Source organism: Passer montanus, unplaced genomic scaffold (genome assembly GCF_014805655.1).
Source record: "Passer montanus isolate IOZ18808 unplaced genomic scaffold, ASM1480565v1 scaffold38, whole genome shotgun sequence".
NCBI lineage: Eukaryota > Metazoa > Chordata > Aves > Passeriformes > Passeridae > Passer > Passer montanus.
The window spans coordinates 4686571-4709615 of NW_024368596.1; the positions used below are offsets into that span (position 1 = coordinate 4686571).

Here is a 23045-nt window from a genome sequence, read left to right on the forward strand (position 1 = left end):
TGATTTTTTCTGGAGGAGAGTTTTAGCCTTCAGAGAGGAGGGCTGTGGGGATCCCTAAGGGTTTTCACAGCTGGTATTGATTGTAGTAGAAAAGATTAGCCATGGGCAGTAATACAAATCTATAAAACACATAGCTACCCTATATTTAAATGACAGCCTGCAGAGCAGCACAGATGGATGAATTTGATGATAACTTCTCCTTGTGCTTATGTGCAATATTGAGGGCTAAAAATCACCTACGAGAGAGACCATTTTATCCACCTGCTGTGGCAAGTGAGCCCTGATGCACAGGTAGTTATCAATGTCCCAGCACTAAGAGTCTTTGTTTTAGAGTGGGAGGAAATGAGTAAGAGTGTTAGAGCAGGAGTGCCTGTCAATTTTATACAAGTATAAAAATGCATGCATAGGCAAGTTAAACTGGTCAGGCCACTCCTGATTTCTGGTGGAATTTGCTTCTTACATTGTCCCATCCTAAAGTTAGCAAAGGCATATTGCTTGTCTTGTTGGATTGTAATGTACAGAACTGTTTGTGGTGGTAGGAACCAGGCATAGCTGTGTCGGTGGCTGAGCCATTTCTAGGGCAGGGATTTGGATGGGTGGAAGTGTAGGCTTCCTGCTGCCTCTGCCAGCCAGGAATGAGGAGCTCTGTCTGGGGGGGAAGTGTCAGTGAAGAGCAAGTACAACACAGAGCCTTGGCAAGTGGGATGAGAAATGAATGCAGTCTTTGGTTGTCAAGGTCTTTTCAACCATGACAGGCAAAGGGAAAGTGTGGGAGCTCTGTGTTTGGATCCTTTACTTCCAGCACAGCTACCTGCTGGCACCTCCCTCCCCCAGTCTGAGGCAGAAGAGGAGGATGTGGCTCACTGTATCAATAAATCTCCTCAGTGTGCCCTGCTGTGCCCACGTGCCATGGCCAGCACGTGCCACCAGCCATGCCTTGGGTTCTCTCTCCTAAAACAACATTCAGTGATGTCTTGTGTGCATCAGTGCTGGCATGGGCAGAAGAGTCCCTCTGTCAGAAACATGCTCTCTAAAACTGGCTCATTCCTACACAACCAGGCTCTTGTTTTCCAGCAGGAGCAGCTCCCTGAATTCCCACTGCTGTGGAAACCACGGGGCCCCGCTGTGTGCCAGACATGCAGCCCTAGTGCACAGAGCTCTGAGCAGTGCCTGCTCTGTTCCTGCCCCTCAGGCCAGGTGCTGGGAGGGCAGGAGGATTGGGAATGCAGCATTTTTCTCCATAGGAGTGCACAGGCAAGGGGGAGTGAATCTTTGGCTATTCCTGAGACTTGCAGGCTGGCTGTGCTGGATGGCACCACCAGGTAGTGTTGAGTCTTGAGCCTTCTCACCAGAGTGCTGGCCTGCTCTTGGGCCTCAGGAGGTTTTCCAACCAGACGACAAGCAAGGCTATACTGTTTAATGTTACTTCTGAACCCTCTGACCTTCTTTTTCGATTGTATTGTTTAATGAAATGTATCCTAAAATGGTTTGGCAGTTCTTGTAACAGGTAGATTTTCTCTTTAAAATAGACTTGGATGCATGAATAAATACATGCAGATCTTGTTGACCAGACTAAGCTTACTTTTTATTCACTGTTTAAGAGTTTAATCCTTTTGGTTTTGCAGTGGCACGAAAACCCATTTGCTAACAAAATATCTAATGCAGCATTATACTCTGTAGTTTGCTGTAAAAGTTACCATCCTCTATTGTTTTTAATTTGGGGTCTTTGGGAGCTCACAAGATCCAGCTGGGCCTTGTGCCAGTAACAACAACAGGGATCTCCTCATTAACTGTATTGGCCTCCTCCTTTGTTTGCCAAGATCGGATGACTTGAGTCAAAACAGGAAATGGCTGGATTTAAATCCTGGAACAGATTAACTTTATTGACAGTCAATGGCAGTGTCCTGTGGAGGTTTCCAGTGATGTGACAACTCCTGGCACGAGTTGGGCATTGGGCAGCTTTGTCCTCTTGGACCTGTGGGGTCTGGAAATGCCTTTGCTGCCCTGGGACCTCCCATCCTTGGGGAGAGCAGGCAGAACCCCTGAAACCCTCTCCTCTTAAACTCCCAGGTATTGTGCTGGTGGAACTCTTTTTCATTGGGCAAAGCATTTTCTTACCCCAAACAAAACACACCAAACATGACAAGTTTAATGAAATGTCATTTCTCAGTTGTCTCTGTTGCATTTCAGATGAGGCCAACAAGCACATCCAGGCAAGTGTGGAAAGCAAAGCTGCCCCAAGCCCTGCCTTTCCTGAGGACATTGCTGATGCAGGAGAGGGAAGGTAACACTGCTGCATGTGCAGTGCTCAGGCTGCTGCTCTTGCTTCTAATGAAAATTGAATGCTCCCCATTAAACCCTGGTCTCTGAGTTTCCAAGACTCTATAAGTAATATGTTCTATATGATATTTTAAAGTAGTTCTAGGAATTGTCAGAATATCAATCCACCCCTAATAATCAAGTGCTACTGTGCTTATCCCACAAAGCTCTTTCCCTGCATGATTTGATAAGGGATCAGTAAAATGGAAGCTGTCTCTAATGTCAGGATGTGCTGGTTAGTTTTTCAAAGTAATTATGGTTTTATTTGTTTAATTTTTGCTATGGAGCAACACTAACAAAATGAATGGTTTGAGGAAACTGCTCATTTCCTGCTGGTGCCAACCTTTGTGTCCAGTGCTCAGCACTTTCCATCAAGGCTTGGTAGGATTTCACATTGTGCTGACTGAGCAGAAACATCTATTAAAAGCACTCCAATGAGCAAGTCAGTGACCTCACTCAATATCCATGGACTATGGAGAAGCATTTAAAATATTCACATATTCACATATTGTTGTTCCCATCTTATTTGCCTTTTTTTTTTTGTCAGCAGAATGAGGAATCATTCTTCACAGGTGGCAGTTGCTCCAGTTAAATATTAAATATGGGCCTTGACAACACTTGGAAACCTCTTGCAGCTGATTAGTGGGTGTTGTTTAATGAAGGACCCAGAGGCAACAGGCTCTAAGTACTCCTGCTTTGCTGGCACAACACCCGGTGGTTTTTTTTTTGCAGGGGGTTGGTTAAATCCTGAAAAGCTAGCTTTGTTTTTCTCATTCAGTCTTAAGCAAGGTGTGGCCTGTTCCTTCCTGGGCCACAGCATAGAAATGTCTCTCCCTTCTGCATGGCCCTTGGGCTCTTCTGGCACTTCCCAGAAGGGGAAAGTCTGAATAAACCTAGTGGATGACACACATTGTTTTTATTGAGCAAGTTCTGCATCTGAGCGGAACTGAGGTGATGTTGAAGACTGCCTGAGAACCCAAACAGGCACATCATTACCACAGACCTCCTTGTTCAGGCTTTTCTCCTCTCCCACAGATCCAGTACACCTACTCTTGAAACCACAGAGGAGAGAATTTTGCCAAAACCAAAGCCAAGACTTCCTGTCCAGTTGTCTGCGTTGTACAAGGTAGTACAGGCACAGCCTCTGCACTTTTGTTACTTCTTGGAGCTTCACACAATCTATCCCTACTGGCAGGGGTTCCACAGGCTGCCTGCCCTGGTGTCTCTGCTCAAATAAAATATATTTTTTCCAGTCTTGCCAGTATTTTATACACTGATGTGATTTGTTTTCTGTTCAGAGATCCAGCATAGATGATGTCTCTTCCTCAGAGAGTGACACTGGAACGAGTCCATTTGTATCTGCCACAAACAGCTTTCCTTTGTCTGGGAAAGGTAAGTTTTTTATTCAGTGAGCTATTGGTGCTTTTGTTACTCAACATCAAACACCAAGAGACAAGATGCTTTTCAGTGTGTGTACAAATAAATAACAAATAGTACCTTGGCATATAAGAATGGGCTGCCAACACTGTGAATTACAGGGAGGGCAGCAGGGACCAAGGCAGAAAGCAATCTGATGAAACTTCTCAGGCTCCCAGTACACATTGAACTGAGTGCTTGGCTCTCAGCTGTTTAATCCAGAAGAGGACTTACCCTCTCTTGACTGTATAGTGTAGTTTTGGAACATAGCAAATAACCAGCAAGGAACCTGTCAAATTGAAAGGAAACCTGCAAACAAATCCACAACTTGCAGCAACAGTTTAGAGCTCAGTGGATTTTTATGTGCCCTGTTGCAGGGAGGACTGGGGTTTTCAGGACTTTCTTCAGATGGAAGGGTGCTTTCTAGAGTCTGAATATGGAAAAGCGTTAGGAATGTATATTGATGATTTCTGAAAATTCCCCCTGTCTTCTCATTGAGAAATTGCAGCCCAGACCTTCTGGAGAGATTGGATGTGATGCAGTGGGACAGGCTCTGAGCCTTTGTTGTTGTTGTAGGTCATGGAGTATCTCCACTGCCCACCAAGCCTTCAGAGGATGCTGTGCCTCAGCCCAGCACTGCAGCTGGAGGAGAAGCTGCTGGTGGGGCCAATGGCACCACAGAGGGGCCAAAAACTCCACCTGAAGAAACTTATCCTCCCAGCAAAATCCCAGTTAAGAAGAAACCGAGCAGAACCTTCCCCAGATGTGAGCAGGCTGTGAATCACGTGGGGCCAGCAGAAAACAGCCTGGCAAAGGAGGAGTCAGTGGCAGGCCCCAGAGCACTGCCCACAGCACGGGACAGCAGCCGGGCTGGCAGGCAGGCAGCGAACTACACCATCTCATCCATGAGTAACAAGGAGGAGGAGATCGGCCTGGACCGCGAGCACTTCAGGAACCTGAGGAAGTTTTGGGAGAAGGGAGCAGACGTGGTGGCAGACGCTGGGCAGCTCAGGCTGTGCCGCTCGCTCTCCCTGCAGGCTGGACAAGGCCAGGGTGCTGAAGGGAAACCTGGTGCCTTCACCAAAACGAGGACCCCCCACAAAAGGACGATAACGCTGTCTTCCAGCGAGGAAGAGCCAAGCTACGCCACTCCTGCGAGGAAGGGCTCAGCTTCTGTCACTCCCAGATCCATGTGTGCCAAGAGCAAAGGGGACCTGGTTACAAGAAATGACTTGCTGAGTGAAAGCAATGGGGAGGTGCTGGTGCCAGAGGAAGAGAAGGTGGTGCAGCACTGCTCCAAGAAATCCAGACTGCCTGTGCGAGCGCCCTCCATCCAGCTGGAGTCGCCCACCAAGGAGGTGTGTGGCAGCACAGGGACACCCGTGGAGGAGCTGCTCGTGGCAGAAGAGCACAAGCCCACGGCAAGGTCCCCAGCCAGCAGGGTGCAGATACTGATCGAGCCTGTGCCCTCTGATGGTGAAAGTGATGGTGAGAAACAGGAAAGATCTGATTTGGGCACTCAAGACAACATAGAAATAAATGGAGAGCTAGCGGAGGAAAAAATGTGCAAGTCTTCAGACCAGCCAACACCCGGTGAACCATCTGGAGAGAGAGAAGCTGTTCAGGGAACAGACTCAGCTGTTTACTCAGGTACTGAGGGCTGTGACTGCCCCCTGTGAGATCCAAATAGAGAGCCATCTCTAAGCTGGTTTTCTTCCCTAACCCTTCTGCATTGTGCACATTTTCTTCATCTGCCCATTTATCCTATATTGCAATTTGTGCAGAGTTAGCTTGTGTAGAATGTCTTCTGCAAACAGCTCTGGAAACAAATCTTGTGTAGCCTAGTGCCATGTTCCCTTGCTTTCCTCCCCACTCCCAGCCCCTGTGCCTTTCCTGCAAGCACCTCACCTTGGGACAGCCCTCCACTGCCTCCAGCACACCACAGGAACTCACTTTATTTCACTCACTGGAAAGATTGTATTTTCTTCAAATGTGGGACTGGAAGAATTCTTTGTGGTAGTAGAGATAAGTCTAACACAAAGAGAAGAAATAAAATGTGAAGCAAAGTGTTCAATAAATACACTGGCTCTTAGAGTACCTTGATATAGCCACTGGCTTGTCAGTGCCTAAATTACATTTTGTGGATTTTTTTGGAATGCACAAGTGAACTTTGATATTAAACTTTAAGCAAAGTAGACTGAACAAGGAGTCTGTTCTTCCTGGGTTCTGATACCATGTTCTCAACCATGATGGTATCAATAGCATCACCATTTTAGCAGCTTCTTCCTCTGGGTTTGATGGGCTCTTGTGACTATTGCTATGAGAAAACATTGTTATTTGCAATTCACTTTACATTTGGGCTCTGATCACCCACAGCTCTGCTCTCTTCCTCTTCCTCTGGAATTGATGGGCTCTTGTAGTGACTATTACTGTGAGAAAACATTATTGTTATTTGCAACTCACTTTACATTTGGGCTCTGATCACCCACAGCTCTGCTCTCTTCCAAGCAAAGACCTACAAAGAGAGAGCATCTTCCCTTCTTTTTCCAAACTTTCTGTCGTCATGTACCTGGATAAGACCTGTTTGAGAGGACTTTCCACAGACTCATCTGATTTTTATTTTTTAATTGTGCAATTTCTTGGCTTATTTCCTGCCTCATATAACATTCCTGTGAAAATCCTGAGTTGCACTTCAGATCATTGTAAATATTTTCTTTATGGAATATTTTGGGTTGTGAAAGACATCTATGATCATTAAGTCCAACACGTTTATACACTAGATCATTCTAGTATTTCTCAGGGCTTTTTCCTTTATTAACTCATTTGTTTCAGGATGATATTAGCAGATGGCTCTGTTTCTCTGAAAGCTCTTCACAAGAGTTGGTCTGTCTTGGGGACTGGGTTAACCCAGTATTTACATTTCCTGACACAGTGTGAAGAGGTTTTCTCAGGGGGGACATCAGAGCACCTGGATGATTGGGAAGCAGCCCTGTGCAGTGTGACTGCAGTGTGCTCTGGGCAGAGGGACCAGGGGAGGCACACACACACACACACACAGGCTGTTGATGCCCTGCCCATTGGTGTTTATTTATTCACCGTGTTGATTTGGCTTTTTGTGTATTCCAGAGGAAGATGGGGATCATTCTCCTGCTGCTCAGGCACTGGCCCGAGCAAATAGCATTAATCTTGCAAAGAGCATGGTGAACATTTACACAACCACAGAGAGTGAGTAACATCTTCCTTTCTTCTTTTTGGTTTACATTTGCTGAAGGTAATATATTATGCCAGTTTTTCATCACCATGCTTCTGTGCATGTACCAGGCTAGGAAAATGACATATTGTTTCATCATCAAATTAGAGAGTTTATACTGCCTAAAATTAAATTCAGAGCCAGGAAATTAGAGCTAGATTGATGGTTTGTTACTTCAGCAAAAACACAAGGGCTTCAAAGGGTTGGCAAGAAGCTTGTGCTCATCTCTCCTGTTCCTGCACGAGGGCTGTGGGATCTGCTGGCAGCCTGGGGATTGATCCGAGGTGCCAGACCTGGGGCCAGCTGTGACTCCTGCTCATGAGGCCTCTCCCTCACCCAGAGCAGAGCCCGTGGCTGCACTGGTGTCCCCAGCTGGGACATGTTTTATGGTGAAATTCTCTTCCTGAGAAACCCAGAGAAGCTGAGGAGAAGGCAACCAAGGAAGCAGCAGCCTGAAGGAGCCCAAGAAAGCTGCAGCCATGGAGAGCACCTGAGGGAAGGCAGCAGCAGCCTCTGTGCCCGAGAAAGCCAGTGACAATCCCAAAGGGTGAAAGCTGGCAAGCCCAAAAAGACAGCTAAGAGCTTGCCTCAGAGGGAAGTGGTGAGGCCAAGGCTGCCAGGACTGAAATGAGGAGCATGGGAAGGCAAAGGCCGAGGAAAGGCAAAGGTAAAGCCACTCAGAGGCTTTGATTGAGCCAGGTGAAGTCAAGGCTGGGCATGGGAGGGAGGCAGCTTGCTGGCAGGTCCCACTGCACAGCCCTGGGGCTGTGCCCACCCTGGGGCACCTCGTGCCAGGCACTGCCCCATCATGGGGTGCCTGGCATGTCACTGGGCACTGGGCTCAGAGCTCCAGGCCCCACGTCGCTGTTCAGGGACGTGGTCTCCACCAAGACAACCAAGATTTCAGCTTCCCCTTATCTAGACCCTCGACCCTCATCCTTGGAAACCCTCCTGTAACAGTTACAGTTTCGTGTTGGAAGTATAGCAAATAATCTGTGGACACTATTAGTTATACAAGGTTGGAAATAAAAACAGTAAATCTCAAATGAATGGTAAATCAAGAATCTCTTGGGCATTTTGAGCACCAAAGAATGTATCATCATGCCTAAAATGCCAAACAAGTGTGTATGTGAAATGTATCTTCATGTACATTTATCTTTCCAAAACAAATTCTTCTGGGATGGAGAAAAAAGATACAAAAACTAAGTTTTAGTTAGACATTAAAGCAGTACAGTAACCATCTTTCTATTGATAGGAAACTTTCTAACTTTCTTCTTTTAGATAATCTGGCTGTTGTCCACCTCTGTGTCTAGCAGAGTATTTGAGAGTGTATGCAATGGTGAAGTTATGGGTATAAATATTTTAGTGCTCTTTTCTACAGGGCACTGTGCTATGAGATAAAAATGTGAACATGATTGGTTTCTTTGACAAGGAGGCAGATTTGGGTGGATCTAGTGTAAATTCAGTCTACACAAATCAGGCAACATCATCGTCCTTGTGCCGATGAGGGAATTAGATGAGCCACTAGAGGGAGTTCCACACTCCCACGCAGTGAATGAAAAAGCACTGAAAATATCTCCGGGATGTTAATTAGCAGTTTTTGTCTTGGGGAGGATCAGCTTCAATGACAGGTGACACAGACAGAGCAAGTAGGTAGTACTCCAGTGCCTTTCCTCCTTCCTTGTGCCCTTTAATAAAAGTGTGACTTATAATTTCCTGATTCTGACAAGCTATCTTGATGCCTTTTTTTTTGTACCTGCAGCATACAATAAACCTCATTTGATACCACATCAATTTCTTGAACCTGAAAGAGTCAAAGAACTGAGCAGATCCTCTCCTCTCCTGTTGTCTGAGGTGGGTTGATGCCAGAAATGTCTGAAATAATATTCACAGCATCCCCTGAATGGCAGTGGGTGTCATGAGAATGTTTCTCCTGGAGACCAACAGTACTTGCTTTAGAGCATGCCTTGGTTATGTCATGAATAAATGAGAAATGCCTTAAGAAAAGCACCCCAGCAGCCCAGGGCAGCAGTTCCATCCTGGAGGATGTTGCCCTGTGTGTCAAGGCACGCTGTTGTTGCCCTTTCCTGGGGCACGCAGCTGTGTTTGGAGGCAGTGAACGATGACGTTCAGGGATGCCCTGGGGAGGCTCCCTGCGCTCTCCTAACCTCATCTCTGCTAATGGCACTCTGCTGAGCAATCCCTTTTTCTCTCCGTGCTGCAAAGTGCTCCTTCAGCACAGCTTAAAGCTGCTTCTCCTTTTCTGAGCAGACGGAATCAGACACGGCCTCGGAAATCAGCGTCCAGCTGAGCAGGCACAAGAAGACCCCCAGCACTGGCAGCCACTCGTCCGACATGGCCTCCGTCTCCTCGGTAGGTTCTGACATGGCCTCTGTGTCCTCGGTAGGTTCTGACGTGGCCTGTGTCTCCTCGGTAGGCTCTGGCATGGCCTGTGTCAGCTCAGTAGGTTCTGCCATGGCCTCTGTCTCCTGAGTAGGTTCTGATGTGGCCTCTGTCTCCTCAGTGGGTTGTGGCATGGCCTCTGTCTCCTCGGTAGGTTGTGGCATGGCCTCTGTCTCCTCAGTAGGTTCTGCCATGGCCTCTGTCTCCTCGGTGGGTTCCAGCTCCTGGCCAGGGCTGCTCAGCCCGCTGCAGTGACGCTGCATTTGGGCTGCTGCTGCTGGGGTGGCCTCCAGAGCAGCCTGTTGGTTTCACATTTTTAAAGGAACAGGGGTGATGAATTACTTGCTCAGATGCCACCTCAAAATAGAGACCCACTGAGTCATGGCTGGCCAAATTCCCCGCAAGTGACAGCCCCCGCTGCCAGGTGTGGATGCTCTGAGTCCTGGTGCTGCAGAAGGTGGGGAAAGGGTTTCTAGGTGGGAAAATGAGGCACACAGCTGTTAAGGGACATGTTTGTGGTTCAGGATTGCAGATGGGTACCCTCTGCAAGCTCATCCTTTATCAGCAGGTAAGAGGGAACTCGGACAGCAAAAGCATGTTTTGGAGCTTCAGCTTCAGCAAAGCTTCTAAGGAAAGCTGAAAAAAGCTGAATATGTTTAGTTGAGTGTTTTTAAAAGACTCCTTAGAGACAGTATTTGGGGAGGGAGCTGCTCAAAAGTGCTTGGATTTGGTGTGTTACTGTTATAGATTTCTCCAAGGAGTATATTTAAGATTTACAGAACATATGTGAAGCAAAACTGGTAGGGAGAGGTCATGAATGTAGATAAATATATTAAATACTTTGAGGCACATGAGTTCTTCTCCTAATTTGGAGCATCTGGGACCTGCAAATGAGTCCAGGTCATGCAAGTGTTCTTGAAAATCTCATTCAGGATTCTCTGCTGGAGTGAGTATCCTGATGGGATGGTAAATGCAGCTCCAAGGACTGACTGGAGATGTTTAGCAGGTTTTTGCAGGTTATAATAAAATTCAGAAGCAAAGTAAGTCAGGAAAGACAGAGAAGAATTGGGTTAATTACTAGGAAGGTTTTTTGATAAATGTTCATGACTGTACCACAGAGAAGTGCCAAGAGGGTTAATGATTTGCTTTGTAAACAGCATTAGCTTTTATGATATCCTGTCAGGAATCATGAGTGATTGGTGCAAGAGAAAATTATCTCAGCTTTCTGTAGCTGAGCTTTGCTTGTGCTTTGTGACTTTCTATCAGTGAAAGACAAAGACCTGAAAAAGAAGCCCAAGTTGTCTGGGGAAATTGCAGGTTTTTTCTGGGAAAGCAAATAACTCTTGGGTGCCTAGCTCCCAAGAGTTATTTGCTTTTTCTCCAGATTTGTGTCTGGAGAAACCTCATGTTCCTGTGCCTTTGGGGCAAGCACAGGCTGTCTCTGGTGGGCAGTGGCTCTTTAGAACAGGGTTGTATCTGTTTTGTGCTGCTCCATGCACATTGTGAGTAAGCAACAAGATAGGAATAGTTCTTCCTACATTTCTAGTCCGATAGGGTTCTAATCAGCCTGTTTTGTAAAGGGATTGACAACTGTGTGACTATATCTACCTGAAATAACAAGTTCTTATAATATAGTTCAAGTTCTCTCAATATCTTTCTTTCTTAGAGATGAGATTGGGTCAGGATATCAGTTATTTGTTCTGTAAGCATTGGGGAGAGACATGTGTGGTCCCCCCAGGAACATCTGAATCCATTTCCCAAAGTTTTGGGATTTAGGAGTGAAAAAACTTCTGTATTTCTTGAGCATTCATTGCTTCTAAGTTCTGGTCTAGGATAGCACATCCTTGTGAGACCCTTGTAGGGATTCCCCAGCCCTGGCTTGCTTGAGAGCAGCCACAGCTGTGAACTCTCTCTGTGTCAAGAGCACCACACTGCACAAGGGCAGGAACCCAGAGTTTTTCTCTGGGAATGCATTTCTCAGACTCTCATCTTTGTCCAGAATGAGTCAGACTGTGCCTGTTTCAGTGGCACTGACCTTGCTCTTCCCCCTGGCAGGTGAGTGGCAGTGTGCTCAGTGTCTACAGTGGCGATTTTGGGAGTGTGGATGCCCAAGGAACCGTGGAATTTGCTCTAGACTATGACGAGAAGAACCGGGAGTTCCAGGTCCACGTGTCCCAGTGCAAGGACTTGGCTGTCGTGGATGAGAAGAAAGGCAGATCTGACCCGTGAGTGAGGTTTTAGTGCCTTGTGCCTTCTACATTCCTGAGTTCTGTCTTCTGGAGGACTTTAATTTTCTTTAAATATAATGGTTCCTTCCTGCCAGCTTCCTGGAGAGCTTGGCAATGTGGGGCAATATCCAACTGGAGTTTGTTTTCTAGGTATGTTAAAACTTACCTGCTCCCAGACAAAGCTAGGATGGGTAAGAGGAAAACGTCAGTGAAGAAGAGGACAGTGAACCCCATTTACAATGAGGTGTTACGGGTAAGAGCAAGCACACACTCTGAAAACCTCTGTGGCAGTAGGCACCTCTGTCAGGCAGGTCTGGAAAGTTCCTGCCTTCTTGGCCAGATTGTTTGCCTGCCTCCTGCCAGCACTGCACTGCTCTTCCCTGGGGTTTGAGAGGCCTGGGATGTTAAAAGGTTCCTCTGCACCCATCTGTGTGGCACCCAAGATTTCTCTGCCAAAACCACACAGATTTTTGGATGCAATAGGGTCCTGCAGTCAGAGCTAGGGGTGTTTGTCCTCCCCCTTCCCTGGCATGCAGTCACAAGGCAGAGCACTGGTAAGAAAGGTCTGCATTATGTGATCATACTCATCAAAGCATAGAGGATTATTTAACAATGGCCAGGCCTGTGTTAATAATTCTTGAAAGAATATTGGTTTTGCCCTGTGATGAATGGAATGCCAGGTTTCCCTGTGCTCAGCAGAAAAGCTTTGTCAGAATAGTAGTACTGCTACAGGACAAAAAAAGAGATGTTCAGACTGAAGCCATTCCATTGGTAGTGCATGTGTGGGGTGGGTTTGAGTGTCTCTGAGCTTATTCAAGCTTTTGAGTAGTTTATTTCTGTTTGTGAAAGAAACAGAAGAAAAATTTGAGCAACCTGATTTCTTTTTCTTCCTCTAGTATAAAATAGAGAAAATGGTGTTGCTGATCCAAAAATTAAATCTCTCTGTTTGGCACAATGATCCATTGGGACGTAACAGTTTTTTGGGAGAGATTGAAATAGACTTGGCCAGCTGGGACTGGAGCAACAGGAAACTCAACTGGTACCCGCTGAAGCCCCGGGTAAGTGTCTCAGCTGCAGCCCTGCTTTCTGGCCCAGCCTGAAGCCTTGAGGCTGGCAGTAGTCCTTCCTGACTCCTCTGGGTCTTTGGGTGGAGCAGAACAAGATGAACTGCAGTAGGGAGCAACCCCTGGACACCTTAGTGCAGTTCAGTGCTCAGAACAATGGCCTTCTCAAGTCTGTTTTGGTGACTGGTCTGCAGGGACACTTCCATAAATGCAACCTGACACTAATCACTGCAACTTTGACATGACTTTGCCATTCTCTCCACTCACATGAAGCCTTCAAAAACAGCAGACTCTTAAAGTCTTAAAAACAGCAGAGTACTAGGTGAAGCAGCTGATGTGCTTTGAGAGGTAAATATTCATGTTTGTAAAGCCTGTAGAGCTTCCTGCATGCTTCTGGATTCACAGGTCTGATATGAGGTCCCTTTTAAGCAAATAGAGGACATTTATCTTTCAGAACAAAGATGCTTAATTATATCCAGCTGGACATGTCTGGAAGGGCAGCCTTGTACTCTGAATCCTCAGGCTTTTGCTTCTGAGAGACTGAGTTTGAGAACAAAACCACAGAGAAATGACCTGCCCTAAGAGTGGGCTGCTCCACCATGGAAAATCAGAGTTTGTCCATTTGTGCTCCTCCACTGAAGTCAAAAGCTGTTTGCCTTGCTGTGTTTCCACAATCCTCCATTTAGCCAGTCATAACTCTTTCCATTTCAGAGCCTTTCTGCTGTTAATGGTGTGGATCACCGAGGAGTGATGAGTTTGTCCATTAAGTATGTCCCCCCTGGAAGCCTAGGTAAGTGTGGTTCGTGCATTAAGGGCTCCTGCCCAAGTGCAAACACACAGCTTGCAATGCCTCACCTGCTTAGGGGCTGCTTAAAGAGCAATCTCATTAGAGAAAGATCTTAGAGATCAGCACAAAGGCAGTGTTTGACAGCACTGCCCAGAGCCTACATCTGATTTCCACATCTGGATTTACTGGGAAAGTACTGGGGAGAGAGGAAGGGCTCAACAACCTCCAACTTATGAGCATGTGGGCACTGCAGGGTGCTGTGATGAGGTAGGAGCAGCACAGAACCCACGTTGCTGTGGGGCAGGCACAAGGTTGCTTTGGCTCAGCAGTTCCATCTCCTTTCCTGTGTGGCACAGCACTGGCAGGTTGTGCCAGGAGCCTCTGCAGCTGCAGCAGTGACAGAGCTGGCTGCAGTGCTGAGATCCCAGGGAGGGGCAGTGAGCACACAGGAGCCGTGTGGCTCCCACGGGTCCCTGGAGAGGAGCCCTGTCATTCTGGGAGCTGTGGCTCTGGCTGGCATGACAGCTTTTCTCCTCTCCTGAACGGCAGGGCCCAGGAATCCTCCCTCTGGCGAAGTTCACATTTGGGTCAAGGACGTCAAGGACCTGCTGCAGTTGCGTCCGTCCGGAGTTGACTCCTTTGTGAAGTGGTGAGTGCCTGGGCACGGTGCTGCTCCTGCCCTGGGCCCCTCAAAGGCTCTGCTGCCTGCTCTGCTCTCAGGCTCACCAAGCTGTGCCTCCACGCTGGAAAGCCTTTGTGTTCCACTGGGAGAAGTGTAAGGAAGAATTGCCCTTGTTATTCACTGGTAGGGAAAGTAGGGAAATCCTTGCTGTGATAAAGCTCTTGGTCATTGTTCAGTGCTTCACGCTGTGTGTTGTCTCCTCCCAAAGCTATGTGCTTCCAGACACCAGTAAGAAGAGCTACCAAAAGACCCGAGTCATAAAGAGAGACACAAACCCTGTTTTCAATCACACCATTGTGTATGATGGCTTCCATACGGAGGATCTGAAGGATGCCTGTGTTGAACTCACTGTGTGGGATCATGAAAAGCTTACCAACCATTTCCTTGGAGGAATCAGGCTGGGCCTTGGGACAGGTGAGTATTTTCCTTTTTATTAACTCAGAACTGTTACTGTAGTGCTGAGCTACAAGGTAAAGTGGGAAGTATTTTCCTGTTGGAAAGAAATCAGGGTGTCGATGTGTTCGCAGGTCCCAGGACAGAGGAAGAGATGAATCTGACTTCATATTTCTTAGAAGGCTGATTTATTATATTATGATATTATATTATATCACAAATGCTATACTAAAGCTATACTAAAAGAATAGAAGACAAGATTTCATCAGAAGGCTAGGAAAGGAATGAATAATAAAAACCTGTGACAGAGAGTCCAACACAGCTGGCTGTAATTGGTCATTAAGTAAAAACAATTCACATAAGACCAAAAATGCACCTGTTGGTAAACCATCTCCAGACCACATTCCAAAGCAATCAGACAGGTGATTGTTTACATTTCTTTTCTGAGGCTTCTCAGCTTCTCAGGAGAAAAATCCTGGCAAAAGGATTTTCATAAAATATCACAGTGACACCAGGGACGAGGTGTCTCAGTAGCTGGGACCTGCACTGTGTCTTGGATGGAGGGGGCCCTGGTGCCATGGAAACAACTCTCTGTTCCCACATTTCTGCCAACATCAGATCTGAGGTCTGGCAAAACTCAAGAGAGTTTTCCTGCTGTTACAGGAAAACGGGCTGGATGACAAACCAACATTTCATTGGTGCTCCTCCCAGGGAACAGTGCTCAGGGCCATCCCTGGAATGTCACACGGGACAGCACCACCTGGTGACTGTCCATCCTTGAGGTGCTCTCTGAGGGAGCTCACAGTGTTGCAATCCAGGATAAGTGTTCCCTGGGGGACAAGGCTCATGGCAGCTGGAAGCTCTGCCTGGCAGCTGCACACACTGGGGCTGTTGGATTTGCCTTATGTTCTCTGTTTTCCACCTCTAATGTCATCAGGTGGGTTGTGAACTCTCCAGAAGGAAGGGGCAACAAGAATAAGACATAAAAATACCAAACCCAAGATTAGCTGTGATCTAAATTTAGACTTCTCTCTCACTGACAAATAATTGGCACCTAAAATTTTGGTTGAATTGGAATGGATGTACACACTTTGTATTTTTGATTCCTATAGAAATGAAACAAGAGAATTTTGATGAATATTCCATCTTGTCCACAAGAAAATCTTTTAAGAGGAAAACCAAGCCTTTAAGACCTTTCTTACCATTCAAAAGACGCAGAAAGGGCTGGAGCCCAATATTGCTTTCCTTGGCAGATTATGTTCAGGGTTCTTGCATTTTGTGGCTTTTGCAGTGACTTCATTCTGAACTCTGGAGTAGAATGGGCATTTGCAAGAAAACAGGAGGTGCTCAGGGTGCAGCTTGCTGAGGGGGAGTCAGCAGCTTTTATATTAAGACATTGCCTGCAGCAGTTGCATCCCACTGAGTATTTTTGCATGGAGTGGGAACTCTTCGTGTAGCTCCCAAAGTTTCTCATTCTTTCCAGGTTTGAGCTATGGCATCTCTGTGGACTGGATGGACTCCACACAGGAGGAGGTGGCCTTTTGGCAGGAGATGATGCTGGCTGCCAATGAATGGATCGAGGGATTGCTGCCGCTGCGCTCACTGGCAGGGAGGAAAAAGCTGAAATAACCCACTGCTGGTGCCATGGAAATGCCCAATGTGCTCATCAGAATTAGGAAAATTCCTGCACCAGGGAGGAATCCACAGGGCTGCAAGCATCAGGGTAATAAGGCAGTTAATGGGCATCACCTTGGAGGTGTTAATGTTCAGTACTAATCCAATCCCAGAGGACATGGAAGATGCCAAACTGATGCCATACACGATTTTAACAAAGAAGAAACTTAATTTGCCTTTGTGTTTAATCATTTATGCATTCAGTATATTTGAATCCCATTAAGCCCTGGGAACATTGGCAGAAGGAAAAGCAGATATGGATACTTTTTTCTTTTTACCATTTCTTGTGCCATTTTTCTTCCATGCAGAGATGTAGTTGTACTGAAGGAGCAGCATGGTGTTATTCATACTCCCTGCAAGGGGTACACTTTGTACTCGGTGTACAATTGCTCCAAATCACCAGCACAGTTTGAGAATGGGAGCTTTGCATTTGTCACCCATGATAACACCTCTTTAACGTGAGGAAAATTGAGTTCCAAGGTGCATCTAAAGAAAGAGAGGACTATTTGCAGCAGAAAATGAAGAAACCTGAGGAGGATGACAATGAGGAATTTGATATATTAATTTCTTTGTGCTTTAATCTGAAAGAGTGCAGGGGTGCTTTTAGAGATAGTGGGATTTTGCAAGCAGGGACTGTTTTCCTGGCTTTCCCACAGGCTTCCTCAGAGACCTCAGGCAAGTCTCTTTGTGAAAGGAGAGTTTGAGTGCAATATAAACTAAAATGTTTGCCCAGATGTAAAATATGGGTACATTGCTAAGGGGCCTTTGCAATGCTTTGTGTGCAAAACATTTCAATATGAACTGAGGTAGGAGGCAGTGCCACGTTAGCCTGGCATCAGGGGTCAGGGGTGGAAGGTGACAACCTCACTGGAGCACAGGAGATCCTGGGAGCTGGGGGCAGAGGTGAGTGAATGTGCAGGGAGTGCAGAGCTGCACATTCCTGGGGGTCTCCTGCATCTGCATCCCCTGCTGCCCTTCCCCTCTTCCTTTCCCCTGATGCCTGCTCGTGAGCTGTCAGTGGCTGGGATTCCCCTTTTGCCAGTAGCTTGCAAACAATCTTTACAATCTTTACATGTGGCACATTGACCGTGGTGGAGTGGTGTTGTGAACACATTTTGAATTGCAGCTGTGTAATTTCTATTCTGGATGTACATACTGTGATTAAATAGAATGTTTTTCTTTAGTCATCAGTCCTTGTACCTATTTTCATTGTGCTTCAAATAACAAAAAAGCAAAAGAGGTGTTAAATTTTGTTATGGCAAAATGAGGCATTTTTGCCAAAGGGCAGGTGAAATGTCAGGAAGAAATAATTTTTATAACTATCCTACTTTAGATTTTGGCTCTCTGATTATTTTTATATTCTTCTTGAATGGATTGATTTTATTTAACTCAAGCCTACTGTGAATTTTCAGCTTAGCAAAGATGGTTGTAAATAAATGAATGGAAAAATGTACACTTAGAGTAATAAGACTTTTTCTTTAAATGGAAACATTTGGGATATAATCAGCTTTCATGGGAAAAAAGAAAGAATTAAAGTGTTTTTGCAGTTGGAAAAATACAATAATTGGAAATGCACCAGACACAGTAATAAAAGCACTAGGAGAGAGTCCACAGAGCAACAGAATTAAGCAGTGACTGTGTAATGAAGGAGCAGATACATCTGTAACATCAACCCACAAATACTTTATAGGGGGTCCAGCCTGACATGTTTTGTTTACCAAGATTTGGTCATTTATTACCTTTGTGGTATAAAATAACAATACTGGGCTACACTGAGAGTTTAACAAGAATATAATCTTTACCTTAGGTGCTGAACATGTGAATATTTGTACATGTGTGTGCCTGACCTGCTGAGGAGCCTGGTCTCAGGGGGGTTGAGCTGGAATTGATGGGCACATCAGTGGGTGGCTGGAGCCCTGCTGCAGTGCAGGTACCCACAGCACTGCTGCTTTCCTCCTGGTGCTTCCCTGTGCCCAGGGACAGGGACATTCCTGGAGGCAGAACCAGGAGGGGACAAAAAGGGGGTCAGTGGGCCAGTTGATCCCAGCAGAGTTACTTCTATGAACTTGGCACGGGACTTTGTGAGACTATTTTTGTATTCAGATTCCATTGAGGATTTTTTTGTTAATCTTTTGCTGGCTTGTTTATTTAAATTAAACCCTGATTAACTTAAGAAGCTTTCTTTGGCATTTAATAGTTTATCAGAGTAAAAGATTACACTGCCAAACCACACACACTTTTGTCACACAGCTGATTCTGGGGCAGTAAAATTTGCTATGCTCTCTGTTTCACTTGCTGCACAGAAAGCACTTTATCATAAAATGATTTAAGGCACATTTATTGCCAGTGTCCTGTGGAGGAGCAGAGGATCTTGTGGGTATAAGGTTAATGGCCTGTTTGCTTGTGGTTTATGATGCTGACATTTGTTGTGGGAATGCTGGACCTCACAGAGACTCTGGCCTGTAAGTATGTGCTGATGGCACAAGAGTGGGGTTCTAACTGGTGAAAATAAAAGAAAAAACAGATGGAAAGTTTCCTGACTGTATTTACTAGTTCGTTGTAGAAAGGGCCAAGCAAAGCTACGTGCAAAGGGAGAGCCTGTGCTGCCAGTGGATGTGGTTTGTGCCTCTCCTTTCCTGCACACGAAGGAGCAGTGGCAGCAGTGGGAGCTGAGTGACCCCTGGGCTCCTGCTGGACACAGGAGTGACCCAGGGACTGAGTGGGCCCAGGAGTGCAGTGCCATCCTTTCAACATCAAACACAAACCTCAGCACCTACAGCAGAGCTGGCAGCTGCTTTCTGTGAGGCTTCTGCATTTGTGAGCCAATGTGCTCTCTTCTAGGTTATGCCTGATTTATGTAACTTGTTATTGGAAATCTTCCAGGATTAAAAGAAAATGGAGAAAAAGCAAAATTCTGAAGTATTTCTGCTTCAGTGTGTGACCCATGGCCATTCAATATGTAACATGAGTAATTACAGGTATCAGAAACTATTGAAAATAGTTTAGAAGCTAACTAAAGAAGAGAAAGAATTGTTGAATCTTGAATGAGTGTTTCAGCAGAGATGGAAAGAAGTGGATGAATTAATTATCCATTAGTAAATATTTGCCTAGCTTTATCCCTCACCAAGGCAGGGAAAAATTGAAGTACTGTAGAGATTTGGAGGTAAAAAAATGCTGGCTAAATAAACCCTTGTAATAACGTGATCTGTTGAAATTTAAAAATGCTGCATTTTTGCAGGCTTGTTAAGTCAAAAAATGTATCAAAGACTGGTGTATCAAAAACTGAATAAATACATTTCTGATCCTGATAACTAAGCATGAGTGTATTCAGCACCAGGTTGGATTATTTGTTTTAGTTGTCTGGTTTGTACTTGAGGATTTCTCATGACTCAATCCCTTTTCTTTTCCACCTGCTTATGTTGCATCCCTCGGGTGTTAGAGGGGATGCCTGGGAGCAGATGTCCCTCCAAGCACTGTCACAGAGCTGGTCAGCAGAAACTGGGAAGCTCACTGTGAAGGGCCTTGCAGAATCAGTGCCCAGATTTTGGTCTGTGTTCTGTTTCTGCTCTCCAGTAGATCCACTGACCACTGCAGACAGAAACAGAAATCCCTTCCACAAGGTCAGCCAGGAGCAGCCACTGCTTCCAGGGGATGCATTTTTGGGAGGTTCCTGGAACTGGGGGCTCTGCCAGGGTGAAGTTTGTGGGGCCACAGGAGGGCTCAGAGAGCTTTGGGACAGCAGGACCAGCTCCTGGCCCGTCCTGAGCAGGAGATGGCTCCTTTGGAGAAATGAGGTTTGAGCAACAGTGGGCAACTCCAGAGTGGCCATTCCCACTTTTGGGGTGTTTGCCACCTTCATCCATGCTTCTGAACAGGTTGGTTGGTTGAAGGTGCAAAAACTGAGCATCAGTCTCCAGAAGACCCATGGAGAAATTACTATAAATGGTTTATATGAGATCTCTTTCTTCTGGGAGAGGGATGGGAATGATGGAGGGCTGGATATGTCTCCTTCAGGAGCCCTGCAGGAGTCTGGCAGCCCCAGCCCAAGCTCTTTTTTGTTTTGCATTCATTTCCCATTCACTCAGCTGAAATGCCTCATGTCAGATAGTAAAGTCTGAATGAAGGGTGAAGCTGTCAGTAGGCAGCAGCATCCCAGGAGTGGAAAAACACAAACAGGAGCAGGGGCTGAGCTTGCCAGCTTGGCTGGCCTCAGCAGGTTCATGCCTGAGGGCTCCAGTAAATTTTCCTGCTGGAAAGGGGCTGATGTTCAGTCGCTGCCCTGCAAGTGACCTGAAATATGTGCTCACTTAAGCAGCCAGATATTTGCTTTTTAAAATGTAAAATTATATTATGGTTGAACTTGTCTCAGGGCTGTGGCAATTCAGCCTCTGGTGTGGACCCAAACTAGCTAAACCAGCCCTGCTTTAGGAGGAAAGGAAGGAATCCTGCACATTAAGGCATTTCTGTGAGTCAGTTTTTCTTTTTTTTTTTTCCAGGACTGCTGTCAGGCTTTAGTGAATTACTTGGCATCCTGTATATTACAAAATGGAAACTATACAACACCACAGAGCCACAAGTCCTACCCCCTGCAGCACCTCAAAGACCCCCACAGCTAATCCTTAACAGGCTTGGCAGCTTGTGATGAAAGGTGCTGAGCAGAGTGACTGCTCGTGTGCTTTCCTCTCCTCTGCACACCAGCCCGTGCAGCTGCTGAGCTGGAGATGCCACCAGCAGGAACAGAAATCAGATTTCATGCATCTAACAACCCATAATACCATTATAGTAGTTGTTAACAATCCAAAGTAGCTCTTGAGCTGTAAGCAAGCAGTCTGAACTCTGGATGTGGAGGGGAAGCCAGGGAGCTGTTTTCTGGCAATATAAGTAGCTCAGACACCCACTTTATAGCAAGAAAAATCACAATAACCTCTTTCCCTTCCCTCCTCTCTCTCTCCCACTCACCATTACTAATTTATCCTGATTGTAATGGCTTCTATTTGCTCTAAGCAGATCCTGTTCCCTTCCTGGGAAGAACAGCCACAAGGACATCATATTCCCAGTGGAGGATCTGTGCTAGGATTCAGGCAGGCTCAGGCAGATATAATGATCTCTTGATGGGAGGCCCCCTTTTCGATCAGCCAGCCCATGGCCATTCTAATGTGATCATAATCTGAAATAAGACACCAGGAGCTGCATCTGGAGTGAGCCCTCCCGTGGTAAGGAGCTGCTGTTTAATTTACTGTCACAGGGAAACATTTTGCAAATGTTTTATGTCTCTTCAAAAAGCCCAGCTGAGCTGCTTGTATGTGCCTGCTGATGGGGCTAGAGGCTGTGTCATGGGTGCTGAGGGGCACCCGAGGGTGGCTCTGCCACTGGCAGGGATGTGGGGACAGCCTCATGCTCTGTCCAGGTCCACCCAAGGGGTCACACCATATGAGAGTTCAATCTTCCCTGACCATTCTGGCTGCAAAGCAAATGCCAACACTGCCCTGGAGCACTGCTACTAACTCAAGAGGGTTCCCTGGTTATTTCTGAAGTTTCTCTGCATTTGCCTCTCTCTCACTTTCTCCCACTGTCATGGATCCTGGCTGGATTTGCTGTCTCTGTGCCATTGCTAAGCTCCTTGTGAGGAGCAGAGCTCAGAGGAGGGGGCAATTGAAGCTGTCTGAAGCCACTCTGTGCTGGGCCCTTTGTTCCTCTGCGGCCAAGGGAGAGAGAAGTGCTGCTGGAGGATTGTTCTTCCCATCAAGCTGAGTGGGCTAAATAGCTCTCAGGATGTTCCTGCCTCTCTCAGCTGGGTACAGAAGGAGCCTGGGCACTAGAGTAAGAGAGCCATTTAGGTAATGGGTTCCTATATTGATGGGGGCCCATTAATGGAACAGCCAGCATCACTCAGCCAGGACTCTCTTTATCAAGCCTGTGTCTGCTTTACTGCTTTTGTTTTGTTTTGTGACACTGGGGAACCATGGTAGCTCTGCAGGATGGTACCCCTGGAGCCCCAGCCAGCACGCCTGGAACTGCCTGGGTGGGCAGTGCTCACTCCCTTGAGCACCAGAAGCATTTTGCCTACAGGGGGGTGTTTGGGGAGGGAGAACAGACAGGTTTCCTGGGGACAGAGGCTGCCAGTCTGCCAGAGAGCTCCACCTCTCCAAAAGGCACTTTAGCCCAGCCAAAAGCCAAGGTGGGACAGAAGCTACACCACGTGCCTCCTGGCACTCAGCCCTGCCTGCTCTCCCCTCCTGCTACTGCTGCTGGAGGCTGTAAGGCTGTCACCTCATCACAAAGTCCTAAATGATGCTCCCAGTGCCTGCTATCAGCTGGGCTGTCAGTTCCAGAGCACTGTGTGGTGCCCTGGACTTTACGCTTGTCTGCACCACCCTGACTAACTGTGGGCACTGTGTAAATAAAAACACTAATTCACCTTAATACCTTCCCTCTGTCCTGGGTTTCACAGCAGCACACTCAGCCACAGGTCACGGGTGCCATCACATCCCTGTCGTCAGTGTAATCTGTCTCCATGTCACATCTGGACAGGCCTAATTTAACAGAGATGTTTTTTAGAACTAGCTAATAAATTGTTTGCTCTGCGTGGTTCCCAGCCCTGCTCTCAGCACTCCCACCACCCTGGTGTGTGGCCCATGACTGTTTTCAGCCTCTGGTCTCTGTCCTGTTTGGTTGTGGAGGGACTCAGGGCTCTGCTAGGCACAGTTTATCTCTGCAACAATGAGCAGCCCACTGTGCATGTGGCTGGGATGTAACACCTGCAAGGCCAGGGATGACAGCGTGGGGATGTGGGTGCTCCAGCTCACCAGGGTGATGTGATCCCTGCACT

General features: G+C 46.6%; 1 protein-coding gene across 1 annotated transcript in view; it reads left to right on the forward strand.

Annotated features, from left to right (window-relative positions):
• LOC120506242 (synaptotagmin-like protein 2) overlaps positions 1-17669 on the forward strand; it is a 34888-nt gene extending 17219 nt beyond the window's left edge. The window contains exons 5-18 of the mRNA XM_039717595.1: positions 2191-2284; positions 3355-3445; positions 3618-3711; positions 4312-5385; positions 6862-6960; positions 8748-8839; positions 9257-9358; positions 11444-11613; positions 11767-11869; positions 12513-12674; positions 13392-13470; positions 14017-14116; positions 14358-14563; positions 16026-17669. Of these exons, the coding sequence (XP_039573529.1) occupies positions 2191-2284; positions 3355-3445; positions 3618-3711; positions 4312-5385; positions 6862-6960; positions 8748-8839; positions 9257-9358; positions 11444-11613; positions 11767-11869; positions 12513-12674; positions 13392-13470; positions 14017-14116; positions 14358-14563; positions 16026-16171 (2612 nt within the window). The 3' untranslated portion in view covers positions 16172-17669. The remainder of the gene's footprint in view (positions 1-2190; positions 2285-3354; positions 3446-3617; positions 3712-4311; positions 5386-6861; positions 6961-8747; positions 8840-9256; positions 9359-11443; positions 11614-11766; positions 11870-12512; positions 12675-13391; positions 13471-14016; positions 14117-14357; positions 14564-16025) is intronic.
• Positions 17670-23045: the final 5376 nt, after the last annotated feature.